The following is a 27,725-nucleotide window of genomic DNA, read 5'->3' on the forward strand; positions in this document are numbered from 1 at the left end:
TGCCCGATTTTCGTTTACCCCGAGTAAGATTTAAAAAGAAAAAGAAAAAGTTAGCTCGTATTTTCATAAGTTAAGTCTTCCGCTGTTTTCTGTTTTATCATATGTATGTTAATTGAACCGGCTCGAGACGGGGATGTTACATTTATGGTATCAGAGCAGTTTCTCTAGAAGAGCCTGTGAAATATTGCATGAACTGTTCGGGTTGTTATATTCTTGAGTTTTTCTTGGAATACTATGATATGCATGTCTGATCACCGAGTGTGAGCGTAGCTAACTCATTCCTTTGTGTGAAATATGCAGAATTATGGTTCGCCCAAGAAGGACTTTTGATCCTCTTATTGACCCGACCGATCCAATATTAGCAGATTTGGCTAGACCCCGACTAAACCAGCGGGGAAATACTTCACAGCCAGATCCAATGATAATGGCCTTAACTGAGATGCAACAAAATATGGCTGCAGCTAGGCAGCGAGAGCTTGAAGTGATGATGAAAGCAAATCAAGATCTGTTAGAGGCTAATAGGTTGGCCAATCAAGAAATGATGGCAGCAAGCAGAATGGCGAATATTGAAATGATGAGATTACTCTTGGTTGAGGTGAGGGCGGGTGGGCAAGGTCCACAGCCACAGCCTTTGCAACAGCCACAACCACAGCCACAGCCTGAGCCACAACCACAACAGCCTGTTCCTCCTCCTCAAAATCCCATTGTTGTGGAGGGTGAAGGAAATAATGATGTGAATGAAGAATCTAGTCACAGGGGTGGTGTGGCACAGCCAGCCACTAATAGAGAGCAAAGAGAAAGAATGCTTAATGCCTTCCGAAAACATGCACCACCAAATTATAAAGGAGGCATTGATCCTATTGCTGCAATTCAGTGGTTAGAAGAATTGGATCGCATTTTTACTGTCATGGAGTGTGATGATCAGCAGAAATTGTTGTATGCTTCTTATATGTTGCAGAATGATGCAGCTGATTGGTGGAGAAATACCCGTCTGCCCTTGGAATGTCAGGGTTATGCTATTACCTGGCCTTTATTTGAAAGGCAATTCTTGCTGAAATACTTTCCGGCTGAAGCCCGGATAAGGAAGAAGGGTGAATTTGAAGAACTAAAGCAGGGTCAGATGTCTGTTGATGAATACTTGAATAAGTTCAATAAGCTGGCCAAATACTCTCATTTCCAGAGAGCTCCACCTACAGAGGATGACTTGATTTTTAAATTTCATAGAGGATTACATGATAACATCTCTGAAAAACTTGCAGGTGACTCATTTGATACTTTTGCTGCACTTGTTAAAAAGTGTAAAAATATTCAAGAATATTACAGAAGGAAGAATAAGGACCAATCTGCTCCTAATTCTGGTCCTAAAAACACCTCTGGGAATTCTAAAGGAAAAGGGTTGCAGGTTAGACAGTCTGATGGTAAGTTCAAAAAGGCGGGAAATTCTAAGCCTGGAAATATTAAGCCTGCTTCTCTATGTGCTACATGTGGTAAAGTTCATGCTGGGGTTTGCAGAAAAGAGCAAAGATTGTGTTACAAATGTGGCCAACCTGGGCATTTTATTAGGGACTGCCCCTTTAATGGGGGACAGGTTTCTACTATTCAGGCCACTCCGACTCCTATTGTGGTTGAGGAACCATCTCTACCTCTCCCACCTCCAGTTGCCCGGGTTTATGCAGTGACTCAGCAAGAGGCTGAGAGGTCAGCTAGTTTGGTGCGAGGTATGATTTCTATTCGTGATGAAATGCTTAGTGTTTTGTTTGATTCTGGTGCCACGCATTCTTTTATTGCTGATTATGTAGCTGAAGCATTTGGTCTGCATGTGATAAAAATGAAAACTCCTATGCGTATTGTTACGGCTGTGGGAAGAGTTTTTAATGAAGACTATGTTTGTGAAAATGTGAAATTCAAGTATGAAGGCAGGGAATATTCTGCCGACTTTATTGTCTTGCACCTTGCTTCTGTGAATTTAATTCTGGGGATGGATTGGTTGTCCAAGTACTGTGTGAAGATTGACTGCTGCAGTAAAACCATTTCTGTCTCATCTCATGATGAAGAAAGGGAGTCTCCTTATTTGTCTGTACTTCGGGTGGTAAAGGCCTTGAAGGAAGGAGATTCCGGGTATGTTTTATTGGGAGGTCTGGTTGGCGTCAACAAGGAGCCAATTTCTGTTATTCCGATTGTCTCTGAGTTTGAGGATGTCTTTCCGGATGAAATTCCGCACTTTCCTCCAGAGAGAGAAATTGAATTTGCAATTGACTTATTGCCTGGTGTGGGACCTATTTCTCTTGCCCCATACCGGATGTCACCTCTGGAATTATCTGAATTGAAGAAGCAGATTGAAGACTTATCCAGAAAAAATTTTATTAGGCCGAGTGTGTCTCCTTGGGGAGCCCCGGTGATCTTTGTTAAGAAGAAGGATGGGTCTATGAGATTATGTACAGACTACCGGCAGTTGAACAAGGTTACTGTTAAGAATAAGTATCCTTTGCCGCGGATAGATGATTTGTTGGATCAGTTGCGGGGTGCGACTGTATTTTCTAAGATTGATCTCCGGTCCGGGTATCATCAGATCCGGGTAAAGCCGGATGACGTTCCGAAGACAGCTTTCAGGTCCCGTTATGGGCACTATGAGTATCTGGTTATTCCTTTTGGGCTTACAAATGCACCAGCCGTTTTCATGGGTTATATGAATCGGATCTTTAAAGCCTATCTGGATCAGTTTGTGGTGGTCTTTATAGATGACATACTGATATATTCAAAGAGTAAAGAAGAGCATTCTGAGCATCTAAAGGTTGTTTTGCAGATTCTGAGAGAGCATCAGTTGTATGCTAAACCATCAAAATGTGAATTCTGGCTTTCTGAGATACAATTTCTGGGCCATGTCATCTCATCTGAAGGAGTGGCAGTGGACCCGAGCAAGATTGAAGCAGTGGTAGAATGGGAACGTCCTAAAAATGTTACAGAGATCAGGAGTTTTCTTGGTTTGGCTGGATATTATAGGCGTTTTATTGAGGGATTCTCACGGATGGTTTTACCTTTGACACGGTTAACCCGTAAAGGGAACCCATTTGTGTGGACCCAAGAATGTGAAGTGAGCTTTCAAGAGTTAAAAAGGAAGTTGACTACAGCTCCGGTATTAATATTGCCGGATCCTACAAGTAAGTTTGTGGTGTATTGTGATGCTTCTAAGTTTGGGTTAGGCTGTGTGTTAATGCAGTTCCGTCAGGTGGTCGCTTATGCTTCTCGGCAGTTGAAACCGCATGAGGAGAATTATCCGACACATGATCTTGAGTTGGCAGCCGTAGTGTTCGCATTGAAAATCTGGCGACACTTTCTATACGGGGCCGATTTTATTGTCTACAGTGACCACAAAAGTTTAAAGTATCTGTTTGATCAGAAGGAGCTAAATATGAGGCAACGCCGATGGGTGGAATTTCTGAAGGATTATGATTTTGAATTGCAATATCACCCTGGTAAAGCCAATGTAGTAGCTGATGCTTTAAGCAGAAAGGCGCTTGGTATGGCCAATTTGATGATTTCCGAGTATAATTTGATTGAGAAATTCAGGGATCTCCACATTCCTGTGAATATAGAAGATAGTCCGCATTTATTGACTACTACGGTAGTCCTGAATTCATTAGTTGAGCGGATTAAAGAAGCTCAATTGCTTGATGAAGAGATTCAGTCTATGAAAGAGCAGGACTTTGTGTCCACTGATAGGTTCGGTCTTAAGTTTTACAAGGATCGGATCATTGTTCCAAAAGGTCAGATGGTAGATGAGGTATTGACTGAGGGTCACATGGGTAAGTACACTATCCATCCTGGTGCTACCAAGATGTACCAAGACTTGAAACAAAATTTCTGGTGGTCGGGAATGAAGAAAGACATTGCTCTATTTGTGAGTAAGTGTTTGACATGTCAGAAAGTTAAGATTGAACATCAGAGACCTTCTGGATTACTGCAGCCCTTGGATATTCCGGAATGGAAATGGGTCAGTATTTCTATGGATTTTGTAGTGGCATTACCGAGAACTCAGGCTGGTTTTGATTATATCTGGGTAGTTGTTGACAGATTGACAAAGTCTGCACATTTCATACCAGTTAAAACGAGTTTCTCCACAGAGCAGTTGGCTCGGATATATGTAAGAGAGATTGTGAAACTTCATGGTGTTCCTGAAAGTATCATTAGTGATCGGGACCCTAAATTTACTTCTAGACTTTGGGATGCAGTGCAACAGGCCTTCGGTACACAGTTGAGGCTGAGCACGGCTTATCATCCCCAGACTGATGGTCAGACTGAGAGGACTATTCAGACCCTGGAGGACATGTTGAGGGCTTGTGCCTTAGAGCAGGGAAATGCATGGGATAAATATCTTCCTCTGGTGGAATTTTCCTACAATAATAGTTATCATGCCAGTTTGGGCATGGCTCCCTATGAAGCTTTGTATGGCCGTAGGTGCAGGGCGCCTACTTGTTGGTCAGAAATTGGTGAGAGGCAGTTATTTGGGCCTGATATGGTCCAAGAGACTACCGATCAAATTATGATGATTAAGGATCGATTGAAGAAAGCACAGAGCCGCCAAAAGAGTTATTATGATGCAAAACACCGACCCCTTGAATTTTCTGAAGGGGATCATGTATTTATCCGTTTGTCTCCGACTACGGGTGTTGGGCGTGCTCTAGGAGTGAGGAAGTTGAGTCCTAGGTTCATTGGGCCCTACCAGATTATGAAAAGGGTCGGACCTGTGGCTTATCAGCTTGCCTTACCTCCACATCTGTCAAATTTGCATAGTGTTTTTCACATCAGTCAACTTCGAAAATACGTGCCGGATGAATCCCACGTTGTACAGCCGGACAATATCGAAGTAAGAAAAGACTTGAAGTTTGTTGTGGGACCGTTTAAGGTTCTAGCACGTGATGAAAAGGTGTTGAGAAACAGGACTATTCCCATGATCAAGGTACAATGGGAAGGATTGACTCCTGAGGACGCCACTTGGGAGCGGGAGAATGAAATTCTCCAGCGGTATCCTGAGTTTGACGTCAGGTATGTGTAATATTTCGTATTTGATTTTGTGGGCAAAATCCTTAAAAGGTGGGGTGAATATAATGACCCTATAGGGTAAATCTTAATTAGAGATTTAATTTAAGGATTTAAATGCCATAATTAGATTTAGTGAGTGATTTCGAGTATTTTGACTGTAATCATGACTATGTTATGAACAGTGCGTTCTGCCGGAGAATTTACAGTTTTGTGAATTAACCGGTAGAGCTTAAAAAGAGCAAAATAATTTTAGAGACATAATTTGATAATTCTGACGACAAATATGAGTTCAGAATGAAAAATTGTATAGTCTGGCACTTTCCGTGAAAATCTCGTGAATAGTGTTTTTACCGGGTATTTTGTACTGCTGTGTAAGCAACCGGTAGAGTCCAGAAATAAATAATTGATGAAATAAGAATAGGAAAGTCCAATATATGCCAAGCAAGTCAATATAGGCCCAAGAAAATGATAAGTTTATAAGTGTTAAGTTTCAGAATTAAACAAAGTACAGTTAGTGGTTCACAGTGCATTTCGTTAAAAACGGTGCAAAAACCATACTGTGAATTATGAATATTGTTCCGTAGGAAATAAAAATTAATTTAAATAACTTTAACAAAATAAAAATATATCTGTAGCTTTAAGTTAAGTTTCGGGTAAATTTAAGTGAAATACGCGATAGAAAAACATCCGACAAAAGGGCCACATGTGCCTAAATAGCTTGGCCACTTAAATGAATCACTATTCATTGCAAAAATTTCTTCTTCTCTCTCTTGAAGGGCCGAGCTTCAGCCATGGAAAAGGGGGGTTAGGGTTTTGCTTGTTTTGTTGATTTCTTCTTGAATTCTCAACCAAATCTTATGACCCACCACTTGAAATTGATTAGGAACCACTCAAGGAATCCATTGCACCTATCCATTTGAGCTATAGTTGAGTGTGTGAAGAGTTATTCCTCCTCTTATTTTCGGATTACTATTCATAGGAGGAGAAAAGGTGGGTTTTTGATGGAGCTTTGCTTGGAGGTTATTCTCTAGGCTTTGTACAAGTGATTAGAGGTAAGAAACCTCTATTTCTATGGTATTATTTTGTGATCTATGTTTTGAAAATTTGGAGCATGTTTTGAGTGGGAAATATTTGATGTTAGAAGGTGAAAATTATGATGAATTGTTGTTGGTTAGGAATGATAGTGTTTAGTAAGCATTAATTTGTGATAAAAAAATTGAAAAGCCCTAGTGCACTTTTCCCCTAGGTTTCGGCCTTCATGGCTTATATAGGGTTCATCATGCAAATTTTTATTGTATGTTTGAAAAGGTAAAATATGTTGGAATGAAGTGTAAATGGATTAATTGGTGGAAATGCCAAAGTTAGAAAAAATCCTACAAATACTTGCTCTATGTTGCGAACTATAGGATGTTTAGGGGTATATATATATTGGTTACATTTTATTCTAATAAAATGTGTTGCATTTTAATATACCAATGGATGAGCTAAGAAGTGAAATGCTTTGACAAATGGTTGAAAAATACCTTGAGTCCCTAAGGGTATGCCCGCGACTTTTAAAGAAAAATAGCATGATTTATGTGAAAAATTCTTAAGTAAATGCTTGATTAAATTAAAGAACGCCAACGGGTGTATAGAGGTCTAGACTTGTGTATTGGCATAGAATTGGCAAAAATATAAAGAAAGGAAAATAAGCGATAAAATGTATGCTTATGAAATAATCATGGTATTGCATCATTTTATTGATGCATTGTAAATTATTCTCTAGGTGTGCCTAGGGATTGAGAAGGATCGGAAATCTCTTGAAGCGATAAAAGTAACTTGTTCCACAAGTAAGCGTATTGGTAAAGCTTCAAGAGGTAAGCTCTATGTTTAAGGAGTCTTTTCCTGCTTGAGTGCTCCACCATGGTTAGTGAACTATGGTTGGACTGTATGACTGTGATTTAGATGCTTTGTATAGATGCTTTCATATAGAGTTATTTGATAACATGATATGTTTTGCTCTGATATGACTTCTGTAATATGATTTCTGTAACAATCTCTGGCCATTGATTGTATAGTACCCGGATGTCCGCTTTGGGGTCCTCCCTCGGGACTGATGGTGTACGCCTCTGATATGTCTGGTTCTGCTTTGGGGTCCTCCCTCGGGAACACGTGCGTTAATTTCCGCTTGGGGTTCTCCCTTGGGAATGACGGCGCACATCTCTGATATGATATGGATATATGATCTGTTCTGTTATGATATCTGTTATATGTTGTATTTGTATACTCTGTATCTGACTTTCATGCAGGAGTGAGCCAGGGTATGGAGAATTCTCTATAAACCTGGAGCTTATTGAGATTTGTAATCTCACCCCTCTTGGGGACATATTTTCAGGTGCCCAGATTCCCGGTGAGTCCTCACTAGGCAGGGACACGACACGTGGCTGAGGCAGTTGACAGATCGGATTTTGAGTGGCTGTAGGCTACTACCTTTTGGAGTGTTTGTTGTCTTTTAGTATTTCCGCATTTGATGGATCACGATATTGATCCTTTATTTTGTATATGGCCTGTATATGTTTTGTACATGTCTGTCACTTGGATGCATGTACATTTGGGTATTCAGACACGTCATATGATGATGTATTATTCAGTTTATGATTTCGTATTGGATTGCATGTTGATTAGGATAGTGGCACGGAGCCATATTTTGCATGCGCCCATGGATGGGTATCTGATTGTATCTGCATGACTGGTACTTCTGGATTACTATGCTGTATAAACTGTTTATCAGGAAATGCTTCTGAGTGGGATTGGAAAATCCCCAGTTGTCCGATTTATAGAGGAAACTCTGCCCGATTTTCGTTTACCCCGAGTAAGATTTAAAAAGAAAAAGAAAAAGTTAGCTCGTATTTTCAGAAGTTAAGTCTTCCGTTGTTTTCTGTTTTATCATATGTATGTTAATTGAACCGGCTCGAGACGAGGATGTTACAATATACAGGGGTTGATTCTTGGAACCTATTTTGAAAAAATACAATTAGAGCTTAGGAAGCTCTAACTCTCGCATAAGTGCAGAAAATGATTTTTGGCTACTTTATTTCAGTTTAAAAGGACAGTCGTAAATTTAAAAAATAGCAAAAATCAGCAATATTTCCTCTAACTAACTACCATTAAGGAATACAAAATAATTAACAATTAACTCAAATACTTGCTTGAAACCGATCATTATTAGAGTCTAACCTAATAAGTGAAAGGGGAAGGATATCAAGTTGTGTTATTACCAAGTGACTACTAATCAATCCTACCGTTAGATCGATTATATTGATTCAACAGTTATATTTATTTTCATCTTTGTATGATCATGATTTCCCAAATTTAATACTTTATATTTATTTTCACCTTTGTATTGTTATGATTTCTCATATTTAATGCTTTCACTTTAAATATGGGGAATCATGACCATACAAAGATGGAAATAAATATAACCGTTGGATCAACATAATCGATCTAACGGTGAGATTGGTAGTCACTTGGTTGTCACAGTATCATTTCCCATAATTGAATTGTAAAAAAATTCCTAACACAAACTCACGATAAGAAACAAGAATAAGTGAAATAGTAAAAAAAAAAATCCAACCTACACCATTATTACACCCTTCTTGGATATTAGAGTCTACGTGAGTTGAGCTACATTATGCAAACATTCTATAACGTATTTTTAAAAATATTTATAAATAGTAGGTAGAAATGGATTGGGTACAACCAAACCTTAGTTAACTAGACTTGGTTTTTCTCCAAAACACAAGGCTTAAACTTAATAATTTACTTAATATGATTTCTAATTAGATATTAAAATAGGCCAAGAAATATACAATTTATACAAGCAATTTGTCAGAGTCTAAAAGATTTTGACAAGAGATTTTTCCTATTCCGAAAACATACAAGTACAAGTTGTGAAAGGGTGAATTCTGTTTAGTTTATCAAGCAATTAACTTTGAAACTAGTGCTTGATAGTAAGTACAAGTCACCTTCAATAAAGCAATCATTATCTCATCCAAACTAGATATCAAGCTCTTTTTCTAAGCAACACTTGATGACATATACCTCAAGTAAAACCAACTTAATAGCGGAATGAATAGACTAATCAGGAAGAGAAGAACGGAATTGCTTTTAAGTGTAGCATGAGATGATCTTGGTTCTTCTTCTTCATGCACCAATTCCTTTTGGTACTCATCTTCACTCTCAGTGGCATAGATAGGACCAACACCTTCATAAGTGTTGAAAAACTTGGCCAATTTTTCAGAGACAGATTGTAGGCCTTTGTCCAATGATTCTTCTTCTCCATCATAATCATCATCCCCTTCAAAGATCAAATGAACCCCACATTTTTTCATCTCCAATCCCTTATCAAAAGGTGGATTTCTCATAGTCACAGATAATGTATCAGCATCTTTTAAGAAAGCTATCAACTGATGGTAATCTTGGTACCTACACAAGTGTATGTGTTCTTCATCCGTCCTTGGCACCCCACGTATATTCAAAACTGTACTAAAGATAGGTTTGTCTAGTTTGAGAACATTTACTTGAACATCAATAACTCCAGGCATTTGATCTCGCGTTATATTAGGTATATTAATGTTATGGTTTATTGAAAGAATAACACCAACAATTACACCTTTTAGCTCAAGATTTTTGGGCTTGGAAAAGGGAACAGTTTGTCCTGAAAACCATTCAGGTAATCTGGATCCTGGCATGCTCAAGTTCTGCAAATTCCTCAATGCAACCTGTCATACAAATATTCCATTGGTTACAAGCTATAAGAAGCAAAAGGTAACTTAGTCCTGGTTTATCTTTATTTATTCATTGATCAAGGGTTGAGGGAGAGAGAAGAAGAGAACAACCTTTGAAAGTCTCTTACATATTTGGGAGGAGCATGCAACGCAACCACTCAAGTACAACCTTCTCAAAGACTTCAAGCATTCAAGACCTGGAATATCCACCACTTTTACACAATTTGTGAGATTCAACTCCTGCAAACTCTCTAAATTTGACATGTCATGGATGGTTTCTAATGCAGAACAGTTTTCAACGTTCAGCTCAATCAAGCTTGAAGGAAGTGAGGGGAGAGAGATCAGCTCACAGCAGTTTGGCAGTGAAAGCTTTTTGAGAATGGAAAGGCCCTTCAAGCTGGAAGGAAGACTATGAAAATTATTTTGGCCCAAATTTAAAGTCTCTAATGATGATAACTTCTCAAAATCATCTGGAATTTTCCCAGATATTCTCCAGGCACGGGCATCTAGCTCAATTAGCATGGTCAGATTGCAGAAGGAAGATGGTATTACAAAAGAGTTGGGATTCTTTAGAGAAATGGGAACTTCAGGTTCTGCAAGCATGTTATTTTCATTTGGAACTAAATCTGGCCTCTTTGCCATTCTCAATGTTCTCAAGCTTGTGAGCATCCCAAAACTTTCAGGTAAGTCTGACAAAGCCGTTTCCTCCATAAGAAGGTGATATAGAGATTTCAAATTCCCAATAGAAGCTGGAAGCATTCTGAGCATTCTACATTTGTTCAATCTTAAGGTGACAAGATTTTCCAGCAATCCAAAATCTTGTGGCAATTCCCTGACATTTCCATTGACTAAGTTCAGTGTAGTAAGAGATGCTAGTTGGCAAATAGATTCATGTAAAGATTCAAGATGCCTACAATTCCTCATCTCAAGTTTCCTCAATAGTTTCATCTCTCCAATCTGATCTGGCAAATTTGTGATGGCTGTTCCATCTAACTGAAGCTCAACAACTGAGGCCAAATTTTTAATTGAATCAGGCAATTTACTGAGAAATTTACAGTTTCCAACTGATAACTCCCTCAGATAAGATAAAGAACCAATGGTAGAAGGGAGTTCTCTAATTGAACTGCTATTAAGCAAAAGTTCTGTCAATGATATGAGAGTTCCTATAGAATCAGGAATCACAGTGAGAGATTCACACCACATCAAACTCAACCTCTCAAGGTTTTTCAAGGATCCAATAGAGTTGGGTAATTCTTCTAATCCAGACTGATTAAGAGATAATTCTTGCAAAGAACATAGATGTCCAATACAGTTGGGCAGCCTTCTCAAATGTTGGCAACCTTCTAAAATAAGCTTTTCAAGTTTGGTCAGGTGAAAAATGGACTGGGGTAGCTCTGCTATAGCTGTGTGATCAGCAACAAGTGCTTTCAAGGATTTCAGGCTTCCTATGTTTTTAGGCAATGCTTTCAACTTCCTGCACTCAGAAAGAAAGAGGCTCTCTAGATGTTTCAGCCCAGAGACATCACTGGGAAGCTCAATAAGGTTTGTGCAACGTGTCAAATTCAAACTACGCAAGGTAATCAAACTGCCAACTGATTCATGAATCCTTGTTAGATTAATGCAGTTCTCCAGATTAATCTTCTCTAAATGTCTACATCCAGATAAATCAGGAATGGCAACAAGTTGGATGCAGTTGGAGAGGTTCATGACCATTAGTTTCTCTGGCACCTGCTAAAAATTGTGATGTTATACCATTCGATATTATAGTTCTAATAGCATTGCTTGATTTATGCATAGTAATAAAATTAGTGAAATACTAATTGCACACTTCAATTTTTATGCATTATTGTTCCTCTTTACCTGCTTGTTATTTAAAGAGTGAGAGAGAAAGCCCTATTTTACATAACCAAAGGACTTGTGAAGTATTTGTAATAACTAATGAGTGTCTTTCCTTAAAATTATGTTGAACGCATGTCCCTACTCTCAAATTATCATAAGGAGCTGTAAAAATTTTGTAAAGAAAATAAGTGTGAAGAACCAATTCAAATCAGGTTGCAATCATCTAAGTTTTTGAATTCATAATTAGATGATACACAAGATAGGTAAAACATACCTTGTAACTTTTCCATCCCCACAAGTTTTCCATTTTCTTACTGTTTGAGAGATCAAGAACAGCCAGCTCTCGAGGCCAAGAGTCCAAAGGCATGCATTCCAAAGGACATCCTCGCCACTGTAGCCACTTCAGTTCAGCTGGAAGAAATTTTCCTTCCAATCCCAGATTATTGATCTGAAGCTGTCTCAGGTTAATCATTCGTTCAAAGGATTTTGTATGAAGTATAACCTCATTGCTTTTCTCTGCTTGAGGTAGAAGATGATTCTTAAGGCTTTGTTTGATGTATCTTGAAGCATTTCCTAAACTGGATCTCCATTGAAGGTTCTTTGAAAAAACTGATTCAACCTTATTTTTATTATACCTTCTTTCCTCAAAGTCTAGGACAATTCCTCGAATCCACCTTGTTCCCTACATTAAAAAAATTACTTCAACAAATTAACATATAGCAGATAAAAATATTGGTATTCTTATCAAAATTTACGTTTGTGAATTGTTCCAATCTATAAACACCATGCAGTTCAAATGTCATATATTAAATAACAAACGAGGACACGTTAGTATAATACTAAACCCAGCAAAGGTTGTAATATAAATAAGTAGTCTCCCATTTCCACAATATTATAAATAGGCCTCAAAGGCCAATTTTGTCTGTTTATCTTATGGGTTTTCGTTTTATCCTTTAACATAACACAATAAACTTTCCTACCCTCACAACATTTTGTGGGGCCCACACTTTTTAAAACAAAAAAATAAATAAAAAATTAAGGCACGCAAAACGAATCTCTATAACATTACACAATCACTTTTCCTACAACATAACTCTTATAAAACCCTTATCTTATATATATAAATGAGTTTGATGTTTGTCATTTTAAGATAGAGTTAGACACAAAAAATGAAAATCATGGAGGAAAAAGTGGGTGATTTTTTTTAATTTAAATGTTAAATAAAAAAAACTATTTTGTGTCTATCTCTCTCTTAAAATGACATAACTTTATGTCATTTAGAATGACAAACACTTTTTCTTATATATATATATATTGGATCTATTAATCTCATGTTGCACGAGATAATTATCTCCTGCAACAGAGACAAGATAGTGGGGTCCACCATTTGTAAATAAAAAATAAAAAATAAAAAATAATATGGACCCTACTACTTTGTCTCTGTTACATGAGATAATTATCTCATTCAACATGAGATAATTATTTTCATATATATATATTCTCTTGCCCCCTCCAGTGCCTGCATAAAAGCACCACCAGCATAAGGACAGACACCTTTAGAACAAAATATGAATGAATGATTATTTTTTTGTTGAAGTGTTTGTAAGGCATTCTATATTAGCGTATCTTAGAGTCTATTAAGCAGTGTTATACGGTCCGGTTACATCATTGGTTCAACCGGTACCGGTTTTTTAAAATTAGTTACAAAATATTTTGTGCATCTGATGGGGTTCGAACCCCTTCCATTGAGGTTGTGCAACATAGCAAATATCACTAAACTACATTAAGTTATTGTTTAGATGGCACCATTTAAAATATTTATTATATAATTAAGTATAAAATATAAATGTATATATATATCTGGTTTATACGGTTCAACCAGTGACCCACCGGTTGAACCATTGACCTAGTGACCGGTACCTCGACCGGATCAATGACCGGTCGGGTTTTAATAACATTCCTGTTAAGTACCGAGGCACTTCACGTCGTATAAGTAGAATATAGTTTTTATATTTTTTCTTTTATATATTTATATATCAAACTCTGTATCTGTAACAGATCATCCATGGAAGGATCCATATATTGTGAGACAAGGGGTGTTCTGAAATGTTAATAATCCTTACCTTAACATCCTTCAAAACAGCCATGATTTCAGCACGATCCCAGAGTCTACTACGCATACCAGGATCGTCAAGGTTTTCATGTAGAACAATTTGTCTTCCCATGTCTCTTATTTGATCATGCATCCACAGGGTATTCTCTTGAGTGATTTTGATTAAGCATTTTTCCACAAGAACTGTGATAGCTATCTCTCCCCTAAAACCACAACCTCTCAATATATCAATCACATCATCACGCTTCATTCCCATTTGAACAAACAAACAAGCAATATCAAGGAATATACACTTCTCTTGATCATCCAACCCATTATAACTTATCATCAACACATCCTGAAGATGCTTAGGGCGAATTAGTCTCAGCTTTTCCAAAGCATCCTCCCATTCCTCCACCCTCCTCTTACCAAACAAAAACGAGCCAAACACTTCCAAAGCCAAAGGCATTGTTCCCGTAAGAGACACGATTTTCTTTGATAAATTCAGAAAATTTTCCGGAGGTTCCTTTCTTCTGAATGCATGGTAACAAAACAACTCCAAAGCTTCAGAATCATACAACTCCCTAACTTCATACAACTCATTGACATGACTCATTGGTAAAACTTTTGTATCCCTTGTGGTAATTATCACACGGCTTCCATCATAAAACCATTCCCTCTTACACAAAGCATCAAGTTGCTTTACATCATCAACATCATCCAATACAAGCAGAACCCGATTTTCTCTAAGTCTTCCTTTAATAACAGAAATACCAAAATCGACATCACTTATGATGGGAGCCCCTCCTCCTCCTCCAGGGAAAAGATTTTCAATGATTTTGCTTTGAAGAGAAACCAAACCATCATCTTTTGATGAAAATTCTCTCACACTTGAAATGAAGCAACGATGCTCAAAACGATTAAGAAGGTTATTGAAAAGACCCTTAGCAAGGGTTGTCTTACCAACCCCACCATACCCATACAAACCCAAAACCCTCACACCATTGGATTCAAGTTCTAACAGCTTCATCACCTTACTAACACGTTCTTCAAGCCCCACTGCAAACTCAGCCACAACCATTGGAGTATTACTCAACTCCTTCAATACCCTTTGCACCAAACGCCGAATCAGATTTTCTTTCTCACTGTCACAAAACAACAACAATAATTAACACACACACACAGCAACACAAAAAAATTAATTAATTAAAAAAAATTAAGAAACAGAGTAACAAACTTATTATCACTAGTGTTGAAAACCCAACCAGCAACTCCACCAACTTTCTTCATAGCTTCCCTCCATCTCAAAACCACATCTTTATTAAACCTTTGTTCATGGGACCTGAAACCCGGTTCGAAGGGACCCGTTTGTTTTCGGACATTAGACGGGTCGACCCGGTAGAAAACGGGCAGGATCAGCCTCCGACACTCGCAAATCTTGGCGAGCTCCTCGAGACACCAATGAGAAGAAGCGTAGTTGGGAGACATGATCACAATGGACGCTGCTGAATCATCAATGGCTTCCATCAAGCTCGGAGCTATCTCGTCGCCACGCTCCAAACCGTCGTCGTCGCGGAAGGCACGAATACCACGCGCTTCGAGGGACTCGTAGAGGCTTTTCACGAGGCTCTGGCGCGCGTCGGGGCCTCTGAAGCTCAAGAACACGTCCCATCGAAGCCTGAAAGCCCCCGGAGTCGGTGACATGATGTCAGTTTCCGGCAACGGTGACGACATCATGAGTTGTGTTCCGATGTTGTCTTTGCTTGATGAGAATGTAACTTGTGTTGTTTCTAAAATAGATAATGCATATGTTTAGTTTTTATTTTTGATTATTTATTTAAAAGTAAAGAATTACTATAACAGTAAATTTATTTATGAAAGTAAATATAGTAGTACTAGAAAGCAATTATTCACATGTAAATCTATTTATCTATCTATGCTATGGTATACATTTTATGGTTAAATGAGGTACGCGTAGTTTGATAGTACGGTGTGAGTTTGAAAAAGACAGCACTGAGAATTGAATTACATGACGTAGCCGTGGAAGAGAAGATAAAAGAGAGAGACAAAGAAAAAGAAAGATAAGGGATAGTGATTGTTAATCTGAAAAGTCTATGAGGGTGGGTATTGTATCGGTGTCTGTAGGGGGCGGATCTACACGGGAATTAGGGTGGGCTCCCTCCTCCTCTAAAATATAAAAAATATATATTTTTTATTATATGATATGCAACATGATCTGTAAAAATAAAATTTTAAAATTACTTATAAATAATGAAAGACAAGTGATACTATTTATAAAAAAAAGTGTTTCACTCGTTCATTGCACTTAATTAAAGATAACTATTATTTACTAGATTCAACCTGCTAGCATATATGGCAGGTTTTGTTCTTGGTCCCTCTCCAATCAACGCGAGAAACTTGTTTTTCCGTTGTATACAAAGAAGAATTCAGTTAGTAATGCATATTCACTATACCTATCAAATTTGTCTAGAATTTGATTTTATATTGATTGATTATCTAATTTTTTTATTAGCATTAAAAATTTGTACAGATTGTTATGTCAAAACCCAGGAGAAGAGTATTTAAGTTTTGACTTTATTAGCAAAAAAAAGATCAGTAATAATTATCAATTATTAGTTGGGACCAAATGCTAAAGATAAATAACACATTAATTAATTGACTGTGTCTTATGTTAAATAGCAGCAAAGTGAGAAAATAAGATTATGAAAAAATCAAATAAAATGCAATTACAACCCAAAAGGCATGAAGCTAAACAATAAAAAATTGATCTTACAAACAAAATATGGAGTCTTAAGACTAGTTCCTTATTGAAATAGATGATGTATTGGATCATTGTCACCAGAAGCAAAAAATTGATATTTCAACCAAAAAATAGGCAAAAAATTATGTAATTTATTAGATTCTTCTTAACAGGTATTTTTGTATTCTTAATGTAATCATCCAATCAAAGCATTGTCTTTTTATAATAGTAAAATAAATTTTTGCCCCATGTCATATAATTTTTTTAGATCCTGTTTGGATCCTCTTATTTTTAAGTTAGAAGTAACTTATAAGCTAAAGTTAAAAAAAGAGTTTAAAAAAAGAAGCTAAAAGTTATTTGAAAATTACATAAAAGTTTTAGCTTAAAAATTATTTAAAACACGTATTTCAAGAAAATTATTTCTCTCTTTATCTTTATCACTCTTTATTTAAAAAAAAGCACACATTGAAAAAAAATTAAGAGCTTGAAAAAAACTCCTGATAAGAGCTTTTAGTTTGCAGCTTTTTTTTTTCATTATAAAAAAAAGTTTTTCGTTGTAAGAGCTTTTTCAAAAACCTATTATGCTTATAAGTAGCTTCTAACTTAAAGAAAAGGAGGATCCAAACAGACACTTAAAAAATGAGAGGATCCAAGCTGACACCGAATCCGCCGTTGATTATTACTTGGTAAACCAAAAATTGGAGATAGCGTAAAAAGGCGAAAATCCTTGACCCAATACGCTGAAAGTGAAACGATAAGAAAATTCATGTTGGGTTGCCTTGACTGAGGGTATTGGGATTTGGCAGGTGGGGTGAGACGTTGAGGTTGGAATAAATGAATTTGGTTGCGTCTTAAATAATAGTGCATGAACACGTAGGTACGATGCCACGCAGAACTGACTGGAGTGTAAATGAGCCAGGCTGACCCAGCTCAGTTTACGGCCCGGCCTACATTGAGCCCGGCTCAGGTCCGACCTTTCAGAAAAGTAGAGTAGGCTTAGATTTATAAAAAAACATTTTTAACAAATAGGTCATAGGCCAATTTTGTCAAGCCCGACCTATAGCCTTGTAGTCTGGCCTATTTAATTTATTAAGATAAATAATAAAATAATATTAATTTTATGTGGCAAAGATGCAAAGTACCAAATTTCAATATCTCTTACTTTTTGTGCTATTTTATTTTATGAAAGGAAAACTTGTCTAATGTCTCCAAATTTTACATGATGTTGCAGCTTAATACCATGGAGTAGTGGGTACCTTGCTGGATTATGATGTTACTGATGAAGATCTTTCAATAATACTTTTCTTTCCCTTGTCTTGATGGTGGTTTAAAGATTTTTAGATAAATGACATTCTCTTATAGACTTTATTCAACATCCGTTAATTGTATTTTTCTTATTTTCTCCATTTCTTTGACTCTATTCTTCTATGATATACATTCTAGAGCTGGGGTATTATGTTGACTCTTTCTTGTTTGTCATTTTTTTCTTATGAGAAGTACTAGTGCATGCATGAATGAAACTTTCTTTGCTCTATACAATTATTTTTTTTGCTTAGTATCTACAATGGGAGGCCTACAAGGCCTGTAGGGCATGTCAGGCTTTCTTATTTTTAAAAATGGGCCGGACTTGGCCTACAAATAAAGCCTTTAATAAGCCAGTAGGCCAGATAGGTTGAATTTTTTTCGACACAAGCTTTGGCCAAAAAGGTCAAAGCCCAGCCCATTTACACCTCTACTCACAAGTCATTCATGACAAGCCACGCTTTGAAAAGAGGGGTTTTTCTTTTTCTTGTTTTTAACACACCTAGGTTATCTAAAGCAAGTAATTGTGATTATGATTATATTTATTGTTGATGAATTTAAACATGAAATTAGTATTTTTTATTTTTTACAAACATGTAAAATTATAAAAATGTATTGAGTCTATTTTTACTTCTCTTTTTATTTTTATGTGAGTTTATATATAACCTACACACTTTTATATATGTGATATATGAAGAACATCAATCCCTTTAAACTTAGGGAAATTATTTTCTTATATTAGATAAGATAACAAAAGTTTCCTACACATATGTAGAGAAAAGATGAGAGAAAATATAGGAGACAGAAAATATATAAATGGGTCTCATTTTTTTTATATGTGAGTGTGGAAAAATATTTTTATCTTATGTAATATAAGAAAACAATTCCCCTTAAACATATTACAATTTTGATTTATTAAAACTTAACAATGTATTACTATTTATTTATTTATTTGTGAAATAAATTTATTTTAGAAGAAAAGAGCCTTGTATAGAATAAAAAAAATTAATAATTAGCATATAATTACTTTAAATGTAAAATAAAAATGTAACATAAATATTTACGTAATTATTTATTATAAAATAATAAAATAAATATTGATTTATTTAGTTTGTACACCTACCGTGAACGAGGTATATAGCAGAATTTCATAAGTGAAACAGATTATTAATTTGATAAAAGATCTCATTTACAGTTTAATAATTCAATCACAGTCGATTGTGATTGAACCAAAATACATATTTAAGAATTTGTTTTTTCTAAAGTTATTTTAGATAAATTTGTCTAATATTATTTACCGAAATGATATTGTTTTGAGGCAAAGATCATAATGTGTTTGTAATTTTAATTTATTTCAGGGTTATAACAATTTTTATTATCTTAATTTTTTAATCTTTCAACCCAAAACTATGTCATTTTGGTGAATATTAGATAAATTTATTTAAAATAATTTTAGAAACTTTATTCTCTATATTTAAAGGGATTACACGTAAAAGTATGTGGGGTCTATTTTTTCATTTTCTTTCTTCTTTTCAGGCAAAAAAAATATTAAAAAATTGCAATTAAATAAATAATTATAAATTTATAGCTATTTTTATACTATTTACGAATATATTGCAAGATATCACGCCTTAACATGTATACTTTTATATATAAAATTAAAAATATTAATCTCATATTTAAATATTAAATATACTATGCATCTCATAAGCACGGAGACACGATTGTTTAAAAAATTTGGGTGTCGGACACGTGTTGAGCACCGACACGTTCCGACGCGCGGTCAATATTTTGAGACATACGATTAACTTTTTTTGACATACAGTCAACGTTCCGACACGCTCCGATACTTTTTTTTTTTAAGTCTTAATTTTATTTTATTAACTAAATATAAAAAAAATAATTTATAAATCATTTTTTTAATGAAATTTGACATGAAAAATTAACAAAGTACAAAAAATTATTTTTGTTTATATTTATGCTATAAAATTTGAATATTTGATTGATTATGTAATTTATTATGGACTATTATATGTATTAAATATAAATTATATTATATATATTAAATTTTTTATTTAATATCAAAATGTGTCACAACATATCGAAATATAACATCTTTTAAAATTAATGTTTCGATGTATCATATTATATCATGTCCCATATCTCATCTCGATGTTGGTGCATCGTAGCAATGCATTGCCCAAAAGTCCAATGACTCAACAGTAGTTACAGAATAGTGGTGGTCTAGGACATCTCAATAACAAGGATTCATTCATGCTTTAAAAAAAGAAGAAGGATTCATTCAATGCTTAATTTATTGTTTTAAATTACGATTAATAAATCATAAGTAAACGTAGTCGTAATTGTCATAAAAGAAACTTTTTAATTATAATATTACAAACACTAGTGATTGCATATTACAATTTAAAAACATGACTAGTCAACAAGCTCATGGAAAAGTTACTAGAATACCCCGCTATCAAGTATCAACCAATTACAAAAAAGAAAGAAAGAGGAGTTTACTAGACTATATAATTCTTTTTAGTTTTCTTATAATATATCGTCACTCTTCTAAGTAAAAAATAATATCTCAAGTTAGAGGTCAAAGACAAGAACCCCTCTTTTCAAGGGTATTTTTTTTTTTTCATATACATAATTTTAGAATTAAACTTATTACTATATGTTTACAAATTAAATCTCTTTTTACTCGTACCTACATGACATTAGAATATTTAGTTGTTTCAAACGGCTCCACATCACGAGTCATTCTTTGGCTAGAATTTAAAAATAAAAATAAATTGACATTAGTGGCCCACATGGCCTTCACTAATTTGCATTAAGCTGAGAATAGGGATTGGCAAATGATGTTCTTGTCTTATTGAGGTCTAATATAAACAAGAATATCTGTCATAAAGAACACAACACACATAATTATATTTGTCAAAATTCTAAAAAATAATATGAATGTGTACTATGTAGATTGACACGATTCAAATAACCAATTAACTTGTGTATTGATCTAGATCTGATATTATATGAGATAAAAGCCCAATTCAGAAAAAGTCCAATAAGCTCAGGAACTATTGCTTAACTTAGGGTAGCAATTTGGGTTGGCCCGTCCCGACCTGCCACCAACCCGCCAAAAACGGGCGGGACGGGTTGGCCTGCCATTGAATATGGGTTGAAAAATTGAACTCAACCTGTTTTACGATGGGTTGGCGGATCAATCCACCAACCCGCCAATTAAAAAACATTAATTAAAATTTAAAAAAAATAATATTTTATGAATTTTTTAATATTATTTTATCTTATTTCACACATCTCTTAATTTTTTTCAGTCTCAATCTTAAATGTATACTAATATTTGTCAAACATTCTTTAGGAACTCATTTGTCTCCATATATAGATAACATTTGTCATAAATAAAATTGTTATTCTTTATCTTTTCCAGGAAGTATTAAGATAAAAAAATTGGATATCACAAAAATTTAATGACAAATGAAATACTACCTAATTGTAAAAAAAAAAAAAAAAAATATAACCCGACAGGTCAACCTGCCCCGCGGCGGGTTGAACCCGTTTTGACCCACTTCTAGACGGAGCGAGTTAAGTGGATTGGTGAGTTGAAAATTATGGAAATTACCTTGATTTGGTACAATCTTTTACCAAATGAAATTAAGTGGATTGTAACATTTTCGTTTTGACCCACTTCTAGACGGAGCGAGTTAAGTGGATTGGTGAGTTAAGTTGATTGGATATCACAAAAAGGTATCATTTTCATTTGGTACATTGAATAAGGAAACGGAATAGGTAATTTCATAAAAGATTGAACAATATCACTCTTCACCCACGGCTTTCTAACCATTTTACCCTTTATTAATTAAAAAATAACAACTTTGCCCTCATTTCAATACTATACACTTATGTGCCCTTGTTTTAATATTATACACTTATGTACCCTTGTTTAATCGATTACAAAATACGTTTAATCGATTAAGTGTAAAATAAAAAATATTATAATCTGCTTTCAGCGTATCGCTTTTTTTCTTTCTGCGAGTAGAAATTGCAGGGCCCTCCTCCTGCTATGTGGTAACATGGCACCATAGCAGGAGTAAGTGGTACATTTTGCATCTATGTTCTCTTCTCCAACTACTCCTTTCTTTGGATTCGAAAAGACAGAATCATGGGGAGAATCGAAAGATTTTTTTTACTTGGGGAAGAGCGGGTGAGAGCTTCAGCCACAGCCACGCTAGTGATGTTAGCTGGAATATGGTTCTTCTTGTAGAGGGTTTGGAGCTCCTTCCATGATTGAGGAGAAAAGATAGATCAGAACAAAAAAACAAGGTGTTTTGGGTTTTGGATGAAATGAAAATCGAAGAAGGCGACGATTAAGTAATTGATTAAAAAACCATTGGGATGGATGAGAAGATATGAAAGCTGTTGCACATGATGTTTCGATTCCAGGATATAAAAGCTTTTGAATCCAAGGGAAGTTTAAGAAGAGAAAACGCATGCAAATGTACTAGTTACTCCTATTATGGTTCCACGTAGCAGGAGGAGAGCTGCTGCCGTTTCTACTTGCAGAAAGAAAAAAACCAAGATGCTGGACGGTGATGATAATATTTTTTCGCAACTTAATCGATTAAATATTTTTTTAATCGATTAAATAGGGATAAATAGATATATAATATTAAAAAGGAGGTAAAGTGGTTATTTTTTAATTAACAAGGGGTATAAGGGTCAAAAAGTCCCTTTTTGTTGGTATTGTTAATTTTCTAATTAATGGATTAATAGTTTATGGGTAAAATAGGATAAGATGAAGATGCGACATGTAAATTACTTGAAAAATTTAACTACCAAAAATGAAAATATTTGTAGGGAAAATGGATATTGAATGTCTTATTTTAATATGATTATATTATGTAAAAAAATTTAATTATTTATTAATAAATGAATGGTCATAATTTCAATGATAAAGTTCTTAAAATGGTGAAAAGGAAATATATTTTTTAATTGCTGAATACTGATTTATATAAAAAAATTACCAAAAAAATTTATATGAGCATGATAAAACACAACATAATTTATTCCGGAATATATAGAAACAAAGAAAAAGAAAATCGCGCATACCAAAATAAAAATAAAAATCGCAGATGTAGTAATATAGTAATTACTACAAGCAATAAATGCCTGACTCATTACCAAAGTCAGAAACCAATTGTAAATTCTAGACCTTCTCACTATTAATGACATTTGTCTTGATATCCATAAAAGATATATAAATAGACTCTGATATTAGGGTAACTGAATAACAACTTATTCTCTTCAAAAGAGCTTGAAAATTGTGAAAAATGGCCATTCTATTATTCCTCAGCTTGTGTTTAGTAACCAATACTTACAGAGTTGGTGCTACATTACCAATATCAAGAACAGAAGAACTTGAGGAGAGACATCGGAAACTCATCCACAAGCCTCCAATTAGGAGTATCCAAGTATTATTACTCTATACATTCATTCTTATTTAAATTCTCTTAATTTGTTTAGTTTTGATTTTATTAAAATATATGGTTTGTGGTATCTACAGACAGAGTTTGGCTATACCATTGATTGTGTTGACATCAATAAGCAGCCAGCTTTTGACCATCCTTTATTAAAGAATCATAAGCTTCAGGTACTTCATCATAGTCTCGTGTCAAAATTTGCAATTACCTTGTCATGTATTATATCACAGTCATTTATATATTTACATATTAATGGTCCAACTATAATTTATTATATTTCGTAGAACGAGAAATTACTTTAATCAATGACCGTTGATATGTGAATGGATGGCTGCGATTTAAGACATGATAAGGTTATGTTAAATTTTGACATCATAAGAGATTCCTGATCTATGATAAGAGAGATTTCTAGGGTGATTAATATGCTCTTAACTACATTTTTTTATGTATGTTTATATAGAGAAAGCCTACTTTTCTACAAAGAAGGTCAAGAACAAGTGAACATGTTTTACCAACTAGAACCTCAGTGTTTGAGCTTGAAAAAGACTCGTGTCCAATAGGATATGTTCCTATTCGCAGAACAACCAAAGATGAACTTATTCGAATGAAATCCTTGTCTGATTATACTTATTATTCACTGGTTCAAGGTGCCCCTGGTACTCATGTAAGTTATCTTATTTACATTGCTTTTATTCATTGTGGACTGCTATAGGTATATACTCAAATTTGGCCGAGTACGGAAAATTACTCTTGCGTGGATGAATACTTGTAATTGCTACGTTTTTTTTCATAGTTTGCAGCACTCTACACGAAGAAACGGAATAATAATTCTTATGTTGGAGTTAATGCCCACATTAATGTTCATAATCCAAGGGTAAAGAAGCACCAAATGAGTTGTGCACAAATAGCGGTTCAAAATGGTGAACATGATGGAATTAACACAATCCTTTTCGGATGGCAGGTAATTTTGAAATTGCTTTGTTAATTGGGGTAAAATATTGTATCAACCAATTACCAATCAATTTTACCGTTAGATCGATTATGTTAATCCAACGATTATATTTATTTCCATCTTATATGATTATGATTTTCCATATTTAATATTTTATATTTATTTCTACTTTTGTATGATTATGATTTCACTTATTTAATGTTTTCACATTAAATATATGGAGAATCATAATCATACAAAGATGAAAATAAATATAACCGTTCGATCAACATAATCGATATAACGGTGAAATTGATTGATAGTAATATTGGTAGTAATGTTGTTACAATATCCTACCCTTGTTAATTTTAAAAAATTACCTACTTAATTATTAGTCACACACAAGTATATATAAATACAATTAAAAAGATTACCAAAAAAAAAATACAATTAAAAAAATATTTTATTACTGATATTAATTACTAGCTCATGTTCAACACCTCAAAATTAAATTCTCACTATTTTCGATTGTAAGGTATATAGGGTAGATATCTCAATCTGTCTAGCCATAGATACTAACTCAGGAAACAATATTTAAAATTGGGTTAATTGGAAGTTATGGAAATTGTTTTTGCCTCAAATTGGGTTAAATTTGTTGATATAGATGCTGCTAATATTTCCATTCTTCGGGATGGTACAGGTGTCCCCACACCTATATGGTCGGAAAAGTACACACATGTTCGCACTATGGACGGTAAAAGAATAAATAAAAAACCTTGACTCTTTTGTCATAAATATTTATTTATAGTATGATTCTTTAATACTACATTGGCATTTGAAAGTTTTATTAGTTTTTTTGAGACTGATAACTTGTTTGAAAATCACAGTCGGATGCATTCAAGAAAACGGGATGTTACAATATGCTGTGTCCAGGTTTCGTACAGATTGACAGAAATGTCTTTCTTGGAATCGGTGTGAGAAATATTTCAGATTACGGTGGACAACAATTTGAACTTCCTTTATCAATTTTACAGGTAGAAATCTTTTTATTTATGAAAAGATTATCAATTCTGCCTACCATCATCAAGCATTGCTACATAATTTAAAACGAAGCACATGTATATTTATGAGATAAAATATCATACTTATTTTTTTCATATCTATAACGATAAAGATTAGTTGAAATTGTAATTAGTAATGTTGGAGATAAGCAAGTAAAATAGGCATAATAAAATATAAACATAATATCTTATTTCTTTATTTATTTACAATACAAATAAGCATATGACTATAATACATTTCATGTGAGTTTGATAAATGTGTTTATCATAATGTCTGTATAAATTCAAGTATTTTCCAGCAGTTTTAAGTTATACCAGAGATATGATATGTGCAAATCTTGTGCTCTAATTGCAGGACTCAAATTCTAAAAATTGGTGGTTAATAGTCAATGACATAAATGTTGGATATTTTCCAGCAGCATTATTCTCTAACATGTCTGTGGCTGATTTAGTTGGGTGGGGTGGCCGAGTTACTGGTGTTGTGAAAGGAACAAGTCCGCAAATGGGATCTGGGTACTTCCCGGATGGTGATTTGACACATGCATGCTTCGCCAGAAGAATTTCATATAATGTACCTGAATCACTTCAAGAACCACAGAAGAATCCTCTAGAAATATATGTTGATAAACCTCATTGCTATAACCTTACATATTTTGGGTTTTTTGATGACAACAATCGATACACCTTTCAATTTGGGGGCCCCGGAGGGGATTGTGGTATGTGATGTATATTTACATAATGCATGGGACTTCATAAGAAGTCCAAGAAAAATGAAAACAGTGTAATAGCTAGATGGTTGTTGGGTCTTCATTCTAATTATTAATCCAATAAAATGGCACAACATATTTGTTGGCATTGATGTTTTTTGTACATAATAGACTCAGGAGTAGATTCTCATGATAATGGGTAAAATCTACACTGTAAGTGGGTTCAGAGAAGGAAATGGTTTTGCATGCAAAAATTTAGTACTTGGGAAAACAACTTGCAGAAGAGGATGATCCTTGGACCTTGGTACATTACCGTTGCGGTTAATTTTCGGGGGGAAAAAATTATGGTTATGGTCAATGTTTCGATGTCATGTTATTGAATCGAGGTAAACCGGTTTGCCCGGCCAGTTTTCTTAAAAAACCAGCGACTTTACCGATTAATATAAACCATTTGATCTGCACTTTTCCATCCGTATATAAACAATGGGATATATTTTTCTTATGTTGTAGGAAAAGAATTACCTCATGTTGTAGAAATAAAAGTATAAGTGGAACCCACGTGTAAGAGGAGAGAAAAAAAAAAAGTAGTGGGACTCAATTCCTTTTTGTGTGTGTAGGAGAGATGTTTATCTCATGTAAAATGAGATAAACATAACCCATAAACAATCTACTTTATTCTGTTTTGGTTGATGTGGTTTGTGTAAATGCATCTAGCAGCTCGCTGTCATCTTCCAAGGCTTCAAGAAAGAATCAGTTCTAGCTCCTTTTGCAGCAGCAAACACATGATTCATTTCGTTTTTCTATTTGCACCATAGTTTCGAACTGCATCATGATTTCGTAACAAAAAACATTACGAATCTCTTCCAAAACAATCCTGTGGCATTGGAACCATTCATGGTCTATCACTTATCAACATGACATAATGAATCTCTTCTACTATTCAACTTAAAAATTAAAGTAAATCACCCTTTTGGGTCAGCCACAAAAAATACACAATCTATTTTAGCTTCCTAGGAAGAAAAAAGAGAGTACATTTTGTGGTCATTCTGAAATTCTAGTTCTTTGAAATAATTCATAATCTATTGTGATGAAATTCAAAAAAGATCCAGTCTTTCAAAAAGAACTAATATGAATACTTTTTTTTTTAAGGATTAAAATAAGTTTTGTATTTTTTGTTGAAGACCTAAAAAGTCATTTACTCTAACAATTATTTTTCAAAGCCTTGGGATTGGTCTAATAACGAGGGGACTGGATAATTTACACGAGTTCATAGGTACATTGCCTTATTATATATAAAAAATAAGGAAAAATATTTTCTCATATGTTACATGATAATTCAATACTCCTGTTGTGACCTTTAGATTTGCGTGCAATTTTTTTTTTCTTTTTTATTTTTTAATAAATGTAGGGCCACCACAAATTTAGCCACAATATGAGAATTCAATTCTCATGGAACATGAGAAAATCAAATCCTAAAAAATAAATTATTCTTCTCTTCAACTTCAAAAATTACTTGCAATACATGACCCAGCCCATTTGATAAGTAACCAAATACCTTCAAGCCCATGACAAGGATAAGTAAAATAAGCCAACTTTTTTTTTTTTTTTTTTATAACAAAATAAGCCACCTTTATGTACTGTATTTGCTCATTTTCGGTAGCAAGATTTGAGACAGTGCATCATTTGATAATTATATAAAAACTGTGTTATTGATATTATTATTGC

General features: G+C 34.6%; 2 protein-coding genes across 2 annotated transcripts; one reads left to right on the top strand and one right to left on the bottom strand.

Annotated features, from left to right (window-relative positions):
* Positions 1-8,952: 8,952 nt before the first annotated feature.
* On the bottom strand, positions 8,953-15,102 carry LOC133310742 (disease resistance protein RPV1-like). The gene is made up of 5 exons (XM_061511721.1): positions 14,975-15,102; positions 13,769-14,882; positions 11,920-12,327; positions 9,918-11,534; positions 8,953-9,800 (listed from the first exon to the last, which is right to left on the bottom strand). Exons 1-5 carry the CDS (start codon positions 15,025-15,027, stop codon positions 9,096-9,098), a joined length of 3,897 nt encoding a protein of 1,298 aa, XP_061367705.1. The 5' UTR covers positions 15,028-15,102; the 3' UTR covers positions 8,953-9,095.
* Positions 15,103-23,151: 8,049 nt separating this feature from the next.
* Positions 23,152-26,017, top strand: LOC133310738 (protein neprosin-like). Its single transcript, XM_061511717.1, has 6 exons — positions 23,152-23,292; positions 23,385-23,471; positions 23,762-23,965; positions 24,095-24,262; positions 25,120-25,266; positions 25,649-26,017. The coding sequence occupies exons 1-6, from the start codon at positions 23,152-23,154 to the stop codon at positions 26,015-26,017; spliced, it is 1,116 nt and encodes a 371-aa protein (XP_061367701.1).
* The last annotated feature ends 1,708 nt before the right edge of the window (positions 26,018-27,725 follow it).

The sequence above is a fragment of the Gastrolobium bilobum genome, unplaced genomic scaffold (assembly GCF_033153095.1).
Source record: "Gastrolobium bilobum isolate Gb01-03AN ecotype WA unplaced genomic scaffold, APGP_CSIRO_Gbil_v1 utg946, whole genome shotgun sequence".
In the NCBI taxonomy this organism is placed as follows: Eukaryota; Viridiplantae; Streptophyta; class Magnoliopsida; order Fabales; family Fabaceae; genus Gastrolobium; species Gastrolobium bilobum.